Here is an 18,290-nt window from a genome sequence, read left to right on the forward strand (position 1 = left end):
TGTGACCGTTATGTGTGCGACATTTGATATTATCTTCGACAAATTTTGTTTTTGCGGCTCCACATTTTGCATCTGTGCTTTAAACGTTACATATTGAAAGTTTCTACCACATAGAATACGTTCGAGTAAATTGACACGTGTATTCGACGCTATCGTTACTAAATTGTCGAAACTCGACCATTCTGTGCCCTCTTCGATTGATTAATGTTTGTCAGTAATAACTCTTCAACAAACTTGAATTGAACATTTGTACTAAACAAAAGATTTGCTTAAAATTATTCTTTAAACGTTGCCAGTCAGATATTTAGAGTAAAATCATCCCTTAAACATACGTCAAGAAGTTATGATACGCGATAATGTACTTGTACTGTATTTGTTTTAAAGCGTTCTCTCATATATAGTCAGTGCTTAGTGTTGGTTACGAAAAATGGCTAATATTTTATATAGTATAGTAGTTTCAACTAAGTAGATTTAATTGTGGTAATTATACGCGAGAGAAGAGTCAGTGTTTGCTTCCTGAAAGTTTTATTAAGTAAATTTTGAATATTCATTCACGGTGTTAGTGTCAGTGCCTGTTCAAAAAGGATGTGCTTGCATTTCAAGAGACAATTAACGTAAATATTATATTATGATATTTTAAATAATTTTCAGAAAGTTTCAGTTTTATTAAAATTTGTCACAATTATTAAATAATGATAATATGTTTTACGAGAAATAATACCATAATATCTGTCTTACTTTCAGTGGGGGTTCTCTGGAGTCAGCCTGATAACTTTTCCTGAATTTGAACAGCATCTCTGATGATTTCCTTTAAGGTATGCCATCCATCCTTCGCATTTATAAATTTGGATAACGTAAACATAGCATGTTCAATAAATTGAATATATTCGTATTAATATTTAGACGCCTTTAGGGTTAAAAATGAAAATAACCCTTTGAGCGTTATGAAAAGAGAAGGGTTAATACGTCCTTCATTAAAACTGTAAATTAGTTAAGATAAGACGAAAATTTTGATGATAGTAATAAGCAAACGTGAATTATCGTTTTGTAATAGTAATTTATTTACATAGAAACCTATATATTACAGTCATCTATCGTAATATGAGGAAATGTGAATGATAACGATGGGTGGCTTTAAATGAGAAGGGCACGCGACAAAAATTGCAACAGCTTAATTATCACGTGGTCCTTTGTTATTTTGATTGGATGGAAGATGTAGGAAGTCGATCGGTTTCGACGAATCCCAAAATCTTCAGATTATTTCGCAGCGTTGATTATAATTAGTCAACTATGCATCCTCGTCGTGTCGTCACTTTTTCTTGTACCCCAATTTACGCAGCGCCTTCAGATCCACGTCGCCATAGTAGTCTTCGCTATAGAATTTATTATTTACAATGTTGAGATTTATTGCCTTCATAAATAGTTTCGAGATTATTTATAATTATTTCTAAAGAGGGAGAGAAAATTTAGTGATAAAAAAGAAGGGAATTAACATATTAATTCATTCATGGCAGATGGTAAAACATATTGGGCTGGTAAGAAAGTATTTTCGGTGGTCACACATAGATAGCGTTGTGATTGCTCTGAAAGACTTCTGTCAGTCTTATTCTTTTCTTTTGAGGTTTAATATTAATCACATTTTAGTTTGGTTATAAGCAAATTGTATGTAATTTTGTTTGCAGCTGTTAGTTTATTTTTTATATATAAAAAATGAGTTTTATTTCATGCTACAAAACTGAAAATATTTTCTTGCCATCTCAATATTTGTAGCTTTAATTGTTTTGTTGAGTCAGAAACTTCTTTCAAAATAAAATTCTATTTTCAATAAATTTCAATTCGATTTTCATATGATCATCTTCATGTATCTAACATGTACTGGGTGATTCGTTATCTTGATATACTTGTACAGTTTATTTTTATACTTATAATTTTTATATAGACTATAGTTTTTGTTCTAAAAGGGCGTTACACTAAGAATATTTTAATTTCCATTTTTCATTAATGTAGTTTTGTAAAGCCAAAAGTTCTTTTAAAATTGTTAGGACAAGTCTCAAATTAATATGATATTTCAGTTTAAATCCACTCTGATATCTATGTTCCCAACTTGTGTCTCTCTTTAAGTTACTCTAAATAAAAGTAAAATAGGATATAATATTTCTCACACTATTTATCTATTCAGAAAATTTCTCTAAAAATGCACATAGGTTATTTTGGAATTGTACAATAAAATTTGGGTAACATTTAATCCTTGATAAGTTTACCATAAATACCTGGTGCAGTACGTGCATCACAGTGTCCATCGTGTTGGAAAACATTCACGAAAATCGCCATACGAGATTTGTTATAGTTACTTACAACGAGCATGCAAGAGTTAGATATCCACGACAATAAATTTCCAATAAAACAAGCGAACATACACGAACGCTTAGACGACAAAGTGGGTGATTGTGGGGGGGATTAGAGTTTGAAAAGCACACAAATCTTCCTTTTTTTTTCACGAATTTTTGTTCCTTTTATTGTACGAATCTTTCACATTACTTAAAAATATACGGACGAGTCTAGCTTACGCAAGCATGTTTGACCGAGGCCAAGAGTGTGGAGGGGGGCACAGCTCGAATCGAGGAAATTTGAAGAAACTTACGGTTCGCTAAATTCTTTTCTTTAATTTCTCGATGGAGGGGAGAATCGGATTTAGCGAACGCACATCGAGCTTCCCATTTTTTCCGTTTCAAATCGTATGCGTCTCACGATAAGAAGGGGGAGGGGGGTTCGAGAGGGAGTGGGATGAGTAGCAAGTACGAAGAGAGAATAAAGGGACTAAACGATGACACAGGCAAGAAAGAATGAAAGAGTATTCGATCATTATCGATAAGGCGATACGATTAGAATTCGAATCATTATCAATTCGACTTTCAATATTTTGATTTCGCGTCTCAATTTCAATCTTCGACATATCCGATGAAGCTACGAAGACGAGCAAACGTTGAGTACAGATCGATTAACAAAAAAGGAGATACCTCTCGGGTCGACAGTCGCCGACTTTAATCACTCTTCCACGCGCTGATAAGGTGCGATCAGTCTCTTAATAAAATTGTTCGTGTTAGTCGACGCGAGTTTCTCGTTTAAATAGTCACACGATCGGGGAAAGAAGAACCGTAAAAGAAGAATGCGTGGAGAATTAAAATCGCGCGAGAAGGACTCCCGTTGGTGTTACTATCCGCGGCCATCATCGTCCGCGTCGGTGCACGCAGACGAACACGTTAACGCGGATAGAGGAATTTGACATTTACTACATTCAGTCACGAGACACTCGCGAATCAATTCAAGGGAACTGCTCGCGGATTTCTATTCGCGATCTCTTCATCCCAGATCCGTGCCAAAACCAAAACTATAGCACGGAGCACGAGTTCAGGCCGGTCAAGGACACTTTCGACTTCGAACGACACAAATTCGTGCACCATACCGTTGAACAATCATCGATTATACAGATTTATACACTGAAAAGAAAATTGTCCAGCATCGAGGCAATTTTACTCGATTCAAGTAAATCGATTCGAAAAACAGACGCATTCCCTCGAACTGAGTGAATTTCCTTCTCAGTCCACAAATCTAAGAACATTTGGCACGAATGAGAACGCAAAGAACGAACGCAACCAACACGAGCACCACTCTTGGCCTCTCGGTGCTACATATTCCGAGGTATCGAACATCAGGATCGTTCGCTCGAGATTTTATGAGTAGGTGTGTTCGTGTCTCTGTTTGTGCGTGTACGTGTGCACGTAAGAAAAGGAGTTTCAGTACAGGGTGGGAGTAGAGAGAGGCAGGGAGAGAGAAACGAGAAGATGTGAAAGGAGAAGAGAAACGTGAAGGTGTTTAAGAAACAATGTTTGTATCTGTTCGTGTGTCTCTGTACGTGTGTAAGGAAGAAAGAGAGAGAGAGAGAGAGAGAGAGAGAGAGAGAGAAGAAAGAAAGGGGTGTAGAGAAGAAGAGGGGGAAGATAGATTAGAAATTATTCTTGAAGGGGTGCGTTGGGCCTCGCAGGTGCCGATGGGGGCCTCGGTTTGCCTTGAGGAGGCTTCCTGGTCTCGCCTGAATTCTGAATGCCAGCAAGCAGCTCGCTCTTCCTGATGCTCTTTAGGTCCAGGTCACCGTAGTAATCCTCACTGTGAAGCAGAACACCGGGAAAAATCCGGGATTTAGGACATGCGTGACGTGCCACCTGTCTCGCGTGCTGCCCTCTTTTCGTTTTCGTTTTTCCTTCTCTATTTTCCTAACTGTTAATCACGTGTTACAAAGAGAGGGGGTGATTACGCGGCCGGACTTGTTTAGTACGCGAGGTGCGTGCGTGCTTTCAAGACACGTTGTATAGTTCGCCTCGAAACTTTGTCTTATGAATACGATATCCAAGTGCGAACCAAGCTTCGTACTTGTTGTATCGGCAATAATTGATTTTTTGAAGTTTTTAGTGCGTTTTTCGCACGAGTGGCTTTCTTTTATTAAACGTACTATGCACAGAAGTACTCAAGTATTCATGACAAAACGTTCCGTGGCGAACCATTTCATTTCTTCTATAATTTTAATAAAAGAAACAGCTTTGAACCGTGAATATTATATTAATCCATGACATGATGATATGTTAGACGGTTTTGTTGTTAATCAACATTTCCTAATAACGAAAAGAATCACGTGTATCGCTAGCTTCAATCAAAATAGACTTGCGTTTTATAGTGGTATTGAAAATAATTGGAAACATTGATCGAAAACGTGTGATGAATTTTAAATGTATAAATTAACATCTGATTGTGCTTCATCGACAGTATATTTTGATCGTTCGGCTTTCACACACGTTATTCCCGTCCTCAAGGAAGATTATATAAATATTATGTTACTAACATTTGGGTGGTTGTTACGCAACACCTATGTACCTGTTATGAGAGCAATGTGTACCGTGAATATCCATTTAATTACGTCACTTGGAAAAGGTGAAATATCTAAAGAACTCTCAGACTGTGCTTCGACGTGCAGCTGAATTTCAAATACTGTAATCAAACTTGGGATATATTCTGGTTTGTCCAGAATTCGCCTTTACGTAACTGAGCTGGTCGCAGAGCTTCCTGATCTGCTTAAATTTACGCGGCAGCCTCTTCTTATTGCTTTCGTTTCAACGCTCGCGTTAATTAAACATCGAGAGGGGGAAAAATCATAGGAGGAAGTGCGAGATTTGAGTCGTAAAAATTAGAACTTTCCTTTTGGTTGCGAGTGGAAAATTTCCTGTAAACTTCGTCAATGAAACGGGTTTGCATTTCGATAATCAGTCGGGAATGCAGCAACGTGTTTCATAGTTGCATAGATTTCTTCCTGAAACTGTATTACAGGGATCACGTTGAGCAGGGGGATGTTATGCATACGAAAAATAAGTGAGAAACAAAAGTAGTTGCAGCAGTTTCAGGAAGAGATAAGAGATTAATCTTCACGTATTGTTATATACATAATATATATATTAGTATTAATATAATTCCTCATTAAGTACCAAACTAAATTGGGAAGACACGAAACTGAAACCTCAGAATTCCTTCTTATTCAGTATTACATCAAGACCACTGAAAATTAGAATTAACTCTCATCTATAGACATGCAATTGTTCAGTAAAATCAACTATCTACCAAAATCAAATTGATAAATAATGTATCAGGAAGCCAGGTCTATAACTGAACTCGTAATATATAACAGTTCCAAGCCTCCATAAAAAAAACAACTATAAAGATGTAACAGACGAAAGAAATCAAAATTACTTTTAAATAAAGCTTCTTAATTACTTCTTAAATGAAGCTTATGCTACAACCACGTATACATCAATATAAACTACCATATATGCATGTATTGCATCCAATTTAAAAAAAATATGGATAAAATCGCGGTCGCGTTAATGGCAATCACGGAAACCATTTAAACTGAGAGCATTCGGTACTCGACGAGTCGAAGTATCAATTGTATATAATGGAATCGTAAACTGGACTCACCATCCGGGAACGTCCTCAGGGTCCTCGCAGGCGCCACTGCCGTCAGCGTCGCCGATCTTGAAGACGGTACCAATTGGACAGCCGTACTCCCTGGCGATACCTTCGAGGCATATGTAATACTTTCTGCAGTCGTCGGGATGGGCGTGTCTGCTGAAGCTGCCGGATGCTCCGCTCACTTCGCCCGCGGCTGGACACGCGAAACCTCCTGCGACCTCTGCGCGATGCGAATAAACCACAGAGAACGTGATGAGATGGAAGAGAGAGGCGCACCGTGACGGCGTTCGCGATCGTTCGCCACGATGGAACCCGGTGAATGGTAAAATAAGGCTACGGGGTTCGAATGGTACTAACAAGCGGACCGACACGATTCCGCGCGATGGAGCACGCAGGATGCGCGTGGGAACAAGCTGTCACGTATCGTTCGTCGAACGACGGGCGACGCGTCGAATGAATAATGCTCAAGGAGAGACCGAACGCCGTCGTCGGGTTAGCAATTTTTAATGAATTAACGGGTCCTTGGAGAAATTAAGAGGCTTTGCTGGAGAAAGAGCTTGGAAATTGGCGTGTTTAAAAGGCAATTCAATAAGCCAACACGAAGCAAAGTAGAATTTACAAAGGATAGATGGATGCAATAATACTGAAAACATATGATAACCAGAAAAGTAAATGCGACAATAAAATTTCTCTACAATTTGGTCACGTTTCTATCAGCTAATTTAGTTGCTCGAGGAAATTAGTAAGAAAAATTGACAACGAGAAGATAAAACAAATCGATTTTGATAAATCCTGTCGAAGTGACAGGAACGTTCAGAACGTACCTTCGTTCTTGCATTCAGGTACTTGGTCGGCCCACATACAGACTCTGGCTTCACGGTCGTAAGCGAGTCCAGGGCTGCACTGGTACCTCGAGGCCTCCCCGTTCCAACAGTTCCAGAACACGTCGCATTTCTTCTCGTCGGCGAATATACCGTAAAGCCGAGGACAATGCGGTGTGCTAATCGCTGGCTCGAGCTGCGTCCTGTCGCCGCAGTCTACGTTGTGAAGGTAGTCGCAGTTCTCGGTGAGGAACTTGCTGTCGCTTGCGTCGAACGCGAGCCCGTTTCCACAGGTTTTCAGTTCAGCTGCGTTGTTGTCGCATTTCCAATATTTGTCGCAGGAAATGTGATGAGGGTAGAAACCGAAGTCGTCTGGGCATTTGAACGATTCTTGGCCAGCTACGCCTGTAATCGTAAGATTGTATCGTTAACAATGTGACAGCCATCGCATCGACTGCATAATTATTCTTTAAACTCGAGTAAAACTATTTTTAATCGAATAAAGTAGCCATTTCAGTGAACAGTGTAGATTACGATACATATACTCTTGATCGAAGAGTGTTTAATCAAATTATTAGTCACTGATTGTTCACTTTGCTTTCAATTATCGAATCAACCACGTTGTTCGAATAATGAATCGTGTATTTTCGCTCTAAACGATTAGGGGATGAACGCGTGGCATTGCGCATCATATAAGAAGTTGGTCCCCATGTTTAAGTAAATGCAGACGGTACTAATCAGACAACCGCGCCATGTGGTAGCGTGGAGAGTAAGGTTAAAGTCATTGCTCACGTTTGTTCCTATTCAAACTAATTCTAAATAGAGGTATATTTGAGTAGCAAGAAGTGTTTGACTTTTATGTTGAACTAAATGAACAATTACACAGAGAAATAACCATGCTACTGCAAGCAGAGCTTACTTATGTAACAATGCTTGTTACCACGTATAACAAAAAAAAATTTAACTATTGAAACAAAACGAGAATAAAAATAATTCTATTATCTGATAATAGAATTATCAATAATATCATTAACGTATGTTTGAGTTGCAAGGTTTTAAAATAATTGTCTCTGTTCAAGTATTGCCCCTTTGAGTTTCATTGTCATCGTGGATTTCAGTATCTCAGGCTATTTGAAAATAATTACACTGTAAATAATTCTAAATTACGCGTCTCAGCATCGAACTCGTCTAATAATCGTGGCTGGAGATTTCCAGATGGGAACGAACCGTCGAAAAAAAATCGTCCTGCGGTTACACCCGATACAACAACACCTAATCGTGCCAACTAATCGCGTCCAATTTTACCTCGCTCGGCGGATATTGCGTTCGCTGGAGAATTAACCAACAAAATTGATCGTCGACCGCAAAATGTTATCCTGATCGCTGCGAGCGCATCTTCCTCCCCCACCTCCTACTTTCCCCCGTCGGATAACCCTTTCACGATGCGCGTTCGCGCAAAACGGGAGAGACGCCAGAGAGAGAGAGAGAGAGAGAGAGAGAGAGAGAGAGAGAGAGAGAGAGAGAGAGAGAAAGACGAGCAATCGCACGAAGCGTCGAGATATCGTTCGAGCCTTTTATTGCCGATGCTAATGCAGCTATTCCTGCCGTTGTTCGTCCCGTGGCCAGCAATTACGTCTAATAATCTGTTATTCTTTTCTCGCGGCGTATGATGTCTGAATAACCTAAACGTCTTATGTAAGGACACAAAGTGACTTTCGCCAGGCGCTTTCACTTTGGGCCTAGAGCCAGGCCCAGGCTAGCAGCAGTAGCCGCAACACCAACACGGCTCGTGACTGGGCCCTCCCAGCATCCCGTTCACTCGACTCTCCTCTACACGTTTGCACGGCGTGTATGCTCTTTCTCTCTCTCTCTCTGTCTCTCTTTCGTTCTCATACACACGCATACACACATTCTTACTATCTCTCTCTCTCTCTCTCTCTCTCTCTCTCTTTCTTTCGTTCATACACGCAGACATCCATTCGTCCTCCGCGATTTCGCATTTGCAACCGCACGACCCTCTCAAGCTCGTGTGCGTTGGGCATATATTCACTTTCGTTTCTCTGAAAACCGGCTGCCGAATCTGGTTGCCGAAAGTCGCATCACGACTCCGTTGAATGGTCGCCTCTGGCGATTTAAAGAGCCCCGCGATTTATTAGCTGCAAACGGCGGGCATCTTAATTGGAGTTGTACGAGTTTTTCGTTTGCTTTTTAAGGGGAAGAGTGGGGAGAGGGGGTGGATTTTTTTTTACGACCGATCGAGTGATGGTGGTCGATGATAAAAAGAAGGGTCAAGATCTGGGCCAAGGTTATCCTGTTTGCGGCTAGGGAAGCCCGTGGTAGGGGAGGAAAAAGAATGGAAACGCGTGTCGAGAAGGTTTCTCTTCGCACGGAAACTGAACACGCCTTTCGATCTCGTTTTATCGATGGATTTCGTTCGGAACAACGAGAAAGCCGATCGTGGCTTCTCGATCGATATTTTCTAACCGGCCGACAGATCGATTGGGCAAGAGAAGTTCTCCAATTTGCATCTTTATGTAAAGATCGATAGAGAGCAGAGAAGTGCCGAGAAGTTTCTAGATATTTCATTAATCCTTGGTACTAGCAGAGATATTTTAATGTACGATACTTTGCGCTGGTAGGATGCGTGAGTTGCATTTAGCGGACGTATTTAAACGATGTATAAATAGTTTTTCCCATAGCTATTAAGCGAAATTATGCGCGAATTAATCTGTTTTCCTCCGATCGTTACAGTCAAGTATTCCGTTGTAGGATACTGCAATGCAATTACAGCAGTCCACTTTATAAAGCACTTCCCGAGTCTCGATAAGTTGCAGTTCGTGTTTAATCGAAGAATTCGTATTCGTGGCAAATTAACTGGCGCCCCGTGCGAGCTCAGTTGATCGAAAACGGATTAACGGAAATGAATGAAACAGCTGTGCGTAAACAGGAACGTTTACGTTAAACGGGATACCAATTACGGTTAAATGAACAATTCCATACACGGGCCCATTGAACCGTTTCGTGTGTTCTCCATTATGGTCTACCGCGGGAATCGCGACAACGGAAGGCTTGCACTCTCTTTGCGATCCACACGCATATGTCACACACTTATGTCCTCCACTTCCGACAAAACGCTCGTGACGAACACTTTTCATCCCCCAATTCCGTTCTTCTCGACAATATCTGATCCCGTTCTACGCGTCATCCCCATTTCCACCCCATTCTCCGCCCATTATCCCGTCCTCGTGATCGTATTTTCGCGTTTATTTCGAGTACGTACCGGCGATCAGAATGGCGGCTATCACGTAGTACGTCCTCATGGTTACTAATGTGCGTGTCTCTCCCGCGTGGTACTAGCGATCGGGTTACTCCTTTCCTCGAGGTGCAGCGGCAGTAACGAGAAATCGAGTCGGTTGCTCGAGTGGAGGGAAAAAAAAAACTACGGTCACTTTTGCGAGCACAGGCTTCACCGCGCAGAGAGAACTCTGTATTTGCGCCCTGTCGTTCTCCACCTTTATATAAGTCATTGGTCACGTGTTGTTCCTCTTCCACCTCCTCGCAGAACCTCCTTCTCTTCTCCTCGTCAACTTCAAGAAGAGGTGCCATATACCTCGCCACGTTTCTTCTCTCCCTCTCTAGGCCTCTCTTTCCCTTTCGAGCGTTGCCTATCTCCCTTCCTTTTCCTTTTGTTCTTCTCCGCTGAAAATGCCATCCGAAGACCTAACAGAGGCCCCGGTAATAACGTTCCGCCGCGTTCCTTCTTCTTCGCCACCCCTCTTTCTCCTCCATTCGACATCCCCCGGCCCCTCCACCGAGCGCCAAACGATTGTCTCGCCCCGTTGCACTGCCTTAAATGCTAAAATCATTTTTTCTTTTTTTTTTTTTTTTTTCTTATCCCCCGTATCTTCTGCTCCAGGATCCTATCTCCATTTTCTTTTCGTCTCCGTTCCTATTTTTGGAGTTTATTCCCGATTGTTCGCTCGAATACTCGCGGGACCAGTTCCAAGACGGGCTGGCTTCCACAGGATCCGCCTCAAAATTCATTTCGCGATAAAAATCGCGGAGGACTCACTTTGTTCGTTTCAGTCGACGGTGCACGGTGAGTCGAGAAATTATCATAGGTATTTCGATTAGATGACACCGATCGAAAGGAATCGCTGACCGCGCCGCTTAAAAGGGTCTAAACGTTGAAACTTCTTTTCGACTTTGAGAAACGTCTTCTTTTCGTACCATAAGCTAGACAGGATAACTTTTTTCTGAGATATTAACTCCTCATAAAGTTAGATCTTTAGTAACCACTGTGAGAAGTCCTAAAAAAGTCAACGCACTGTTCTGTCGATCGCATACTGTTGTTATAGCCATTTGTTCGCGCGTACGTGGCCCATCTAGGCATCGAAATTCGTCGAACTCGTGCAGGTGCGACTGGTTTCGTATACAGACTGCGTACTGATATGGTCGTACGATTTGCAGAATACTGACCGCTCGTAACGTGATTATAATAACAATAATCGTAAGGACGAGGCGGCGGGTACGCGTATTATAAAATAACGGGGAAGGCTGAAAAGGGGCGAAGGTCGAGCACGAGCAACGTGACTCACCGTGACACCCAGCCTCCGACACGCCACCCTGGTCGACATTCCGATAGAGGTTATCCAGCAGCGGCTTGTCTTAATGGCTATTACTTTAGAGCTTTGCTCGCAGTCGATCGAAAATAGTTTCCTGAGTCAGATTCGCTAACGAGCCTCGAACTGGTCTTTAAAATACCTTTTTTCCCTCGCTCTTTTATTTGTCGAATAAAAAGTACAATCTTAATCGCAACTATACTACTTCGAGAAAGAAATATCGTAATTTAAGAATAATTCTATCGGTTCCCTTGCTCGTGTTGGATATCTTATTTTCAACGAAGGATGGTGTTAATGAAATTGAAAAGAGATTTCGTTACTTAAGTATCGTTATTTCAGTATCAGCTTCCCTCAGGCGAAAATGTTAAACTCTTCTTTTAAATATTTAATTGAGTTGGCTGGTACTTTATAGAAAGTGTTACACACGGTGTCTTAAAATATTTCCTCCTTTATTAAAGAACGTGTTCTCTCGGGGAAATATGTGAAATATCCAATTACTTAATGGTTCGAAGGATGATTTCGTAATTTAAAAACTGGTACTGCCTACTTCTTCGCAGGCAAACGTTCTTGTTCGGTAATACGATTTGATCACATTATACCGTTGTGGATAAAAATTGAAACGAGTTTCATCGTGACTCGATGCATGACCACGCTAGCTGAAGTTCGTCAATTACCATCTACGATGGCCGTTTTTGGGCTATCGCGATAGAAAGTCTGATTACACCAGGCCTGGACCGATGAGTTCCGTGTAACACCTACCAACAGGATGTTGTCGAGTGATAATTAGAGATAGCTTTGTACCGTTCCTCTCGTGGTTCGTTCACGGATCCACGTTTCTCCGACTTTGGTTGGTACGTAGATTTTATGCGCAGCTGATCCGAGCAATCGTTGACATTTATTTCCTTACATCATCCATTCGCATTTCTGGCACTTGTTATGCTTCTTTCATAAGAAAGTCCTAAGGATTTTGCAATTATTTCGTCACATTCCTCTTACAACTTGCGGTGAGGCCTGGTTCTGTCCGGCTTATTTTGAAAGATGCCGATCGCTGGTCGACCAAATTTTTCTCAGAAAGATACGTCCAGATCGAAAGTACACCGAGTTTGAAACGTTCTCCACCGAGCGTTTCAGTAAAGTTATATTTTAAGTAAATTGAATATTTCATTTTAGGATGGAAAAGAGAGTAATTATTTCAATATTATTATTTTCTAATATCAACCTTTTTTTTTAAATAAACTTTTCATGATATTTAGAGGATCCTCTCTACATTTTACAAAATTCCATTTGAATTTCATTGCGTTTACGGAAACGTGGATGAGCACGAATATTGGTACACCTATGGGGCCATTTCGATTTGAAAAAGTTTCCAAGGAACAAGTAAAAGTGTGAATTTTTCCAATGTGTCACAACAGCACACACACACCGCGCATGGATTAACCGCGACGACGAAAGCGTTCTCGTCGAAAGGAATTTTCGAAATTTCACAACGCTCTAAAAAACTCTGGCGGACAGACAGATACACGGGGGTATTCTAATTCAACGTATCCTCCTGGATACGATTTCAATCAGGGCGGACAGGCGCATGTTAATGCCGGACGCTTTCGACGACAACGGAACTTTCTCGCTCGGCTTAATCCAGTTTCTCGAATAAATCGCGTTCGCCGGTTCGCCGTTCGCGCATGCCCGCGATCGAACGGTTTGAAGAAGTGCAAAAAAATCCACGTCGAGGTATCATAGCTTGATCGACCTTGGCGCTGCAATTCGAACTAGGTAAATGAAAATGAAAATACCATAGCCGTGATACTTGTTACCAAATTAAATTGCAATTTTTTGTACACCATTTACATTATACAAGGTGTATCATATGATACATACTACGGTTAATATTCGAATGATAATGTGAAACTCCAGTGATAATAAGTAAATGATTACTTACTTATGCAGTGAGGAACGCGTATGACAGAAACTTTTATCTGACTAAAGTTCCGTACTCTTCGTGAATCTTATTAGAAGAAAATTTTATCTAGATGGATTATTTATGCTTTAAACAGTTTAAGAAATATTTCATTCCTTTTGTGATTTACAAAAATTAATAAATAATACCGTCAGACGATAGTGGAGTATTTGAGAGGCATACTTGGAGTTCGAAGAGTTAGATAGAAATAAATGTGAAGAAAAATGAATTCAATAATTACGAGTATGTTTTAACGAAATTGGTAGAACTTGTAGAGAGCAATCAATGCGTTTACTGTGAAAGGTCATAACCAAGGCCGTGGCTGTACGAATCAGTTACGGCCATGGAAGTGGATAAAAATATAAAATTTTTAGATAGCACACGAACAATCGTGCCAATTAATTCACGTTGGTGAACGGAGTTTCACTGCATGTGTAACGATTACGAGACGAAATAGCATTTTTGTGGCTCCTACGCCAAATATCAGAAACTCGTTATTTCAGGTGAACGTGTATCTCAAGTTCCGGCTTGTCTCTTGCGCCTTTCTTATCGGTTATGCTTCCAGTAAAAGTCGTTTCGGTGACCAGCAATATTAGTACGACCGAAACGAAGCTCGAAATATTACAATGCGAACGTCCAATCCTTGGCGCTATCGTTCCCTCGATACGTATACGTATATGACTAGTTTACGAACGGCAGCAGCATCGACTCTTACCGTAAATGGTAGCATTTAAAACGATTCATTACATAAACGCTTCACCTTTATAAAGGCAGAGTTTTATGAACTCTGGTGAACCGCTGGTTTTAACGTGACGAGACTAAAACGCGCGCGAGGACACCCGAATACGACCCACGGCGGCGCTGCGGGGCGACGTATCGCACCGGATGGCTAATGCACAAACGCCTTCCGGATAACGGTAAGGCTGCGTCGCGTGCGATGGTTCGTTGCGGTAGCAGTCAGTGTTACGTGCCGCAACGCGCCAAGGATGCAGGTGCCGCGCCTCTTGGTGATTAATATTCGGCTTGTTGGTCTCCTTAAGTCAACCGATTCGAACAGGACAACTGGTCGTCCTCCCCCTGGAAGTTCTCCGGTTACCTTGCCCTGAATCTCTCCCTCGTCGATGGCAACGCGTGCATGCATATGCATATAGGCCAAACGTATTTTCAGACGACGTTTTTCATTTTATTTTTTCCTTTGTACCCCCTTCTCTTCACCCTCTTTTTTTTTGTATTCACGTGATTTTCCTTTGTTTGTTAACGTTAATTCGATCGTGGTTTTTCTCGATGAAAAAAGTCGGACGTCGAAGGCTCGTTATCGATGTGTAGTATACTTGGAAACACGTCGCGCGAGGTATGCGAGTCTCCAGCCAAGGAGAGCTGGAGATATGAATGCCAGATCAGGCGATGAACGGGGTGGACGTTACTGCGTTACAGTTCGTATGATTAATCGCCATTTGCATTCGCGGCGAGTTTCTCATGGTTTCTAATGAGAAATGCAGCCGCTGAAGACTTCTCAGTGATTTCCTTAGCGATTTTTCAATGCGAACGTTGAACGAGCAGTTCCGTAACGTACTGTGGCGTGTAATTAATTCGCTGCGAGATCAATAGTAGAAATGATAGCAAACAGAATATTAAGAGTCGCGAGTTTAAGGAAGCATATTACTTGAATTAAGTAAATGATTTTTTTAGCGTGTATGTATTTGTTTTTCGATATTCACACAGCAGTCACAGCATAATTATAATAATAAGATCGCAATATATATTTTATTTCTGTTGTTTTCTATATTTTCGTGTATTTTATACATTCTGTATTCTTTGAAACGTTTCATTTCCCCACAAATCCATAAATAGCCGCACTTTATCGATAGAATTATCGTTTCAAGTGATTTGCGATATTTTTCACGAACAAAGGACATCGACGCACCATGTTTTTTTTCGAGTTACCGTTACCCTCGGGTATTTTATATGCCAGTGGTATCAGTTCGCGCCACCGGAACCGAACGATATATCAGACTGAATTCGAAGAATTATGCGCCCTGTGCAGCATAATTATATTCGTAATCGACGTAACCGCACCGCTCGTTGCAGTGTTTAATTTATAGTCATCGGCGCGGTTAGTTCAGTCCCGATAAATCATCCTCCCAAAGGCCTTAGAAACCAACCAAAGATTACGTGCAACGCGAAGCCTTTATCTTGTCCTTTATACTCGTGGATAGATCTCGTTACGAGCAGACGTGGGTTTAGCTGGCTCGATGCACGCGAACCGTTATCCTAGTAGCTTCTAATTTAACCTTCCACTCGTACAATTTTGCCATTCACATTCACGAATCGATCATGAGAACGCCCATTCGAATCATATAAAATTATTACTCGTATCGTTCATAAATTTGATCTTCAGTTGAATTTCATTCTCGCGTCGTGGACTTTGCTCAATTACCTGTGTCGTTCGTTTTTTTTCGTAACACGATGATTTAATTTATCCAAGGATTCGCGCGTGGCATATTTGCGTCTTCATCGTTGCTTTCAATTTTTGAGCTCAATGACACGGTGAATCGTACGCAGAGACGCACGTAACACGTGCAGGAGCACATGTTCGTCTGCGATTGGCACGCGACGTTGCGGTTCGGTGGCTCCTCTCGCGAGCGCGGTTAGTCGAGCTGTGCAATGTCTGTCGAATTGCATAATTGCGAGGGAAGCGTCGTTGAACGCGCTAACGCGGAGAGGATGGAACGGGTCGGTCGAGGGAATCTCGGGCTTCGCAGCCGACCGAGCATGCTTTTATCCGGCTCGGCGCATCATTCGTCCTAGGCTGCAACAGTGAAAGTCGCGGCTGCTGGCTAAGACCAACGGTTCAACATCCGAAAAATGCCCCGTTTACTCTTGTTTTGATCTCATTTAGACTGATTTATGGTGTCATCGATTATCGAGCAGCGTGACTCTGTAGAGGGTTCACTGTTGCTACCACGGTCAGGGATTTTGGGATCGAGGGTCGAGAGTAATTAGAAGGAACTTTAAATATGAAACTAATGTCGCCTAATTTAGATGTTTTCAAAATTGCGAATATTCAGTTATGACCAAACAACGTTTTACCTAATCATTCTGCACTCTATATATCCCAATATCTCTAATTACCATATAGTACAATAAATAGAATTTTAAAAGATTATACCCAAATACATTAATTTCTTATTTAATGTATGCGGATATAATATTTAAAAATTCTATTCGTGTTTATATATGGTGATTAGAGATTTTGGGAAATTTAAGATGCAGAATGACTAGGTAGAACGTTGTTTGGTCATAACTGAATTAAAAAGGGGGGCTCTAAAAAGGCCTTCTAAAAATAGCTATTTTTATGTTTTAAAAAACATAATGATCGAACAGTTGCTTCCTCTGATGCTGAATTACTAACTGTAAAAATACCTAGATATGTGCAAATTGGTATCGAAAAACTTTCCACGAAGAACGCAAGTTTCACGTCCCTCGCAAAAGACCGATACAATTTCGCCCCGTTTGGCAGACACACATTAACACCTAGCACGTCGCGCATATTAACCGTATCGTCACTCCTGGTCGTTAGAGAAACCAACGGAACGTTCCCGGAAAGCTCATTAACAATTAAGTCTCGAGCAAACGTGAGTTCAGCGTTTGTAATAAGGCAGACGCCAATGTAAATACCCGCGGGAATATCATTAATCGCGAAACGGTTGCGCAACGCATTTACGTCAGACTTTTTCCGTGCAGAACAGTGGAACGGTTCTTAGCAGGTAGCCAAGAAGTGATTAGGATGTCGCGATCGGCCGCCATTGCCGGCGAAAAGCGGCAGACGCGCCGACGGGGGCGTCACGGCTACGTTTGGCGCTGGTGAAAGAGGATGACGAGGTTGTTGACACCCGGAGGTTCCTCGCGCCGCGTTTCGACGTCTCCGTCGACGACGTCGCAGCCGTGTAAGTCGGTGCCGCTACGAGAATGCCGATCGAGGAAGCTCCTCCCTGAACGCGGCTTGCATTCTTATTTCGCGTTTCCTCAGCGATGATATAGCCCGATATGAGGCGCTGGCACGCGAAGATCGGGCTATTGCGTTAGAGAGAGGCTACCTGGGGCCTCTCGCGCAATTTAGAGACACGGCGAGCTGTGATGTTTTTTAATTTGTCGTTGCGAGTGCTCGTTTTGGAGATCGACATATACTGCACCATCTAACAAACGATAAAAATCCTGTAAATTTGATACTCGTTTGATAACGATTACCACTGTAGTAAGTTTGAGGAAAACAGTGTGTTATTGTAGAGGTATAAAATATGAAACTCGCAATGTTTAGTTCATTTTTTAATAGATGTAGTCATAATTTATGTAACCAGATGCTTCACGGGAGGTATTACTATCTTAACTAAGGAAATATCTTAGCACGATAAAATTTCAATTATTCAATACGTCTAACCACGGTTTCAAAACAGTGGATATGTCTGGTAGTAACAAATAGCGGGTATAAATTTCAAGATCCTCTGACAATGAATACAAGAGGACTATTCAATAGTTTGTCCTCGATTCTTCTATTAAACATTAGCTACAAGGTATCATAATTATACAAAAAGATCAGTTTTCTTTTTCTACCGAATTTTCATACGATTGTTAGAAAACTTTTACTTTTTGCACATAACCCATGTTATCATTACTCAACATGCCGTCATAGATTTGAGACCTCTCGATCATAACTTCGCAAATACTAATACTAGTTCGTTCTTTCACCAAATAAAATTAAAATTGAAAAAGCAATTAAATTACTCAGTGCAGTTAAAAATGGATCGATACGTAAACGAACTGCAATTATTTCTTCTGGAAGATGTGTCTGGTCGTGCCAATGGTCGCAGCCTCGTCCAC

At 41.3% G+C, this 18,290-nt stretch overlaps 2 protein-coding genes across 3 annotated transcripts in view; one reads left to right on the plus strand and one right to left on the minus strand.

Moving 5' to 3' along the window:
- Arfip (ADP ribosylation factor interacting protein arfaptin) overlaps nucleotides 1–18,290 on the plus strand; it is a 122,163-nt gene that overhangs the window by 36,949 nt on the left and 66,924 nt on the right. The window lies entirely within an intron of this gene.
- Nucleotides 1,043–10,334, minus strand: Gasp (Chitin binding Peritrophin-A domain-containing protein Gasp). Of its 2 annotated transcripts, none has more exons than XM_076899495.1 (4): nucleotides 10,117–10,334; nucleotides 6,840–7,241; nucleotides 6,022–6,235; nucleotides 1,043–1,373 (listed from the first exon to the last, which is right to left on the minus strand). In XM_076899495.1, exons 1-4 carry the CDS (start codon nucleotides 10,154–10,156, stop codon nucleotides 1,310–1,312), a joined length of 720 nt encoding a protein of 239 aa, XP_076755610.1. In that variant the 5' UTR covers nucleotides 10,157–10,334; the 3' UTR covers nucleotides 1,043–1,309. The 2 variants fall into 2 exon arrangements, with proteins under 2 accessions (XP_076755610.1, XP_076755609.1); XM_076899494.1 differs by lacking the exon at nucleotides 1,043–1,373 and adding an exon at nucleotides 3,931–4,164.

This window comes from Xylocopa sonorina, chromosome 8, assembly GCF_050948175.1.
Source record: "Xylocopa sonorina isolate GNS202 chromosome 8, iyXylSono1_principal, whole genome shotgun sequence".
Classification (NCBI taxonomy): Eukaryota; Metazoa; Arthropoda; class Insecta; order Hymenoptera; family Apidae; genus Xylocopa; species Xylocopa sonorina.

Excerpts from the sequence above, each read along its gene's own strand:
- Gasp (XM_076899494.1), bottom strand. The coding sequence starts at position 10,156 with ATGAGGACGTACTACGTGATAGCCGCCATTCTGATCGCCG. Across the intron at positions 6,236-6,839 it reads ACCTGAATGCAAGAACGAAG|AGGTCGCAGGAGGTTTCGCG; the intron begins GTACGTTCTGAA and ends CGCATCGCGCAG. Across the intron at positions 4,165-6,021 it reads CCTGAGGACGTTCCCGGATG|TGAGGATTACTACGGTGACC; the intron begins GTGAGTCCAGTT and ends TCTGCTTCACAG.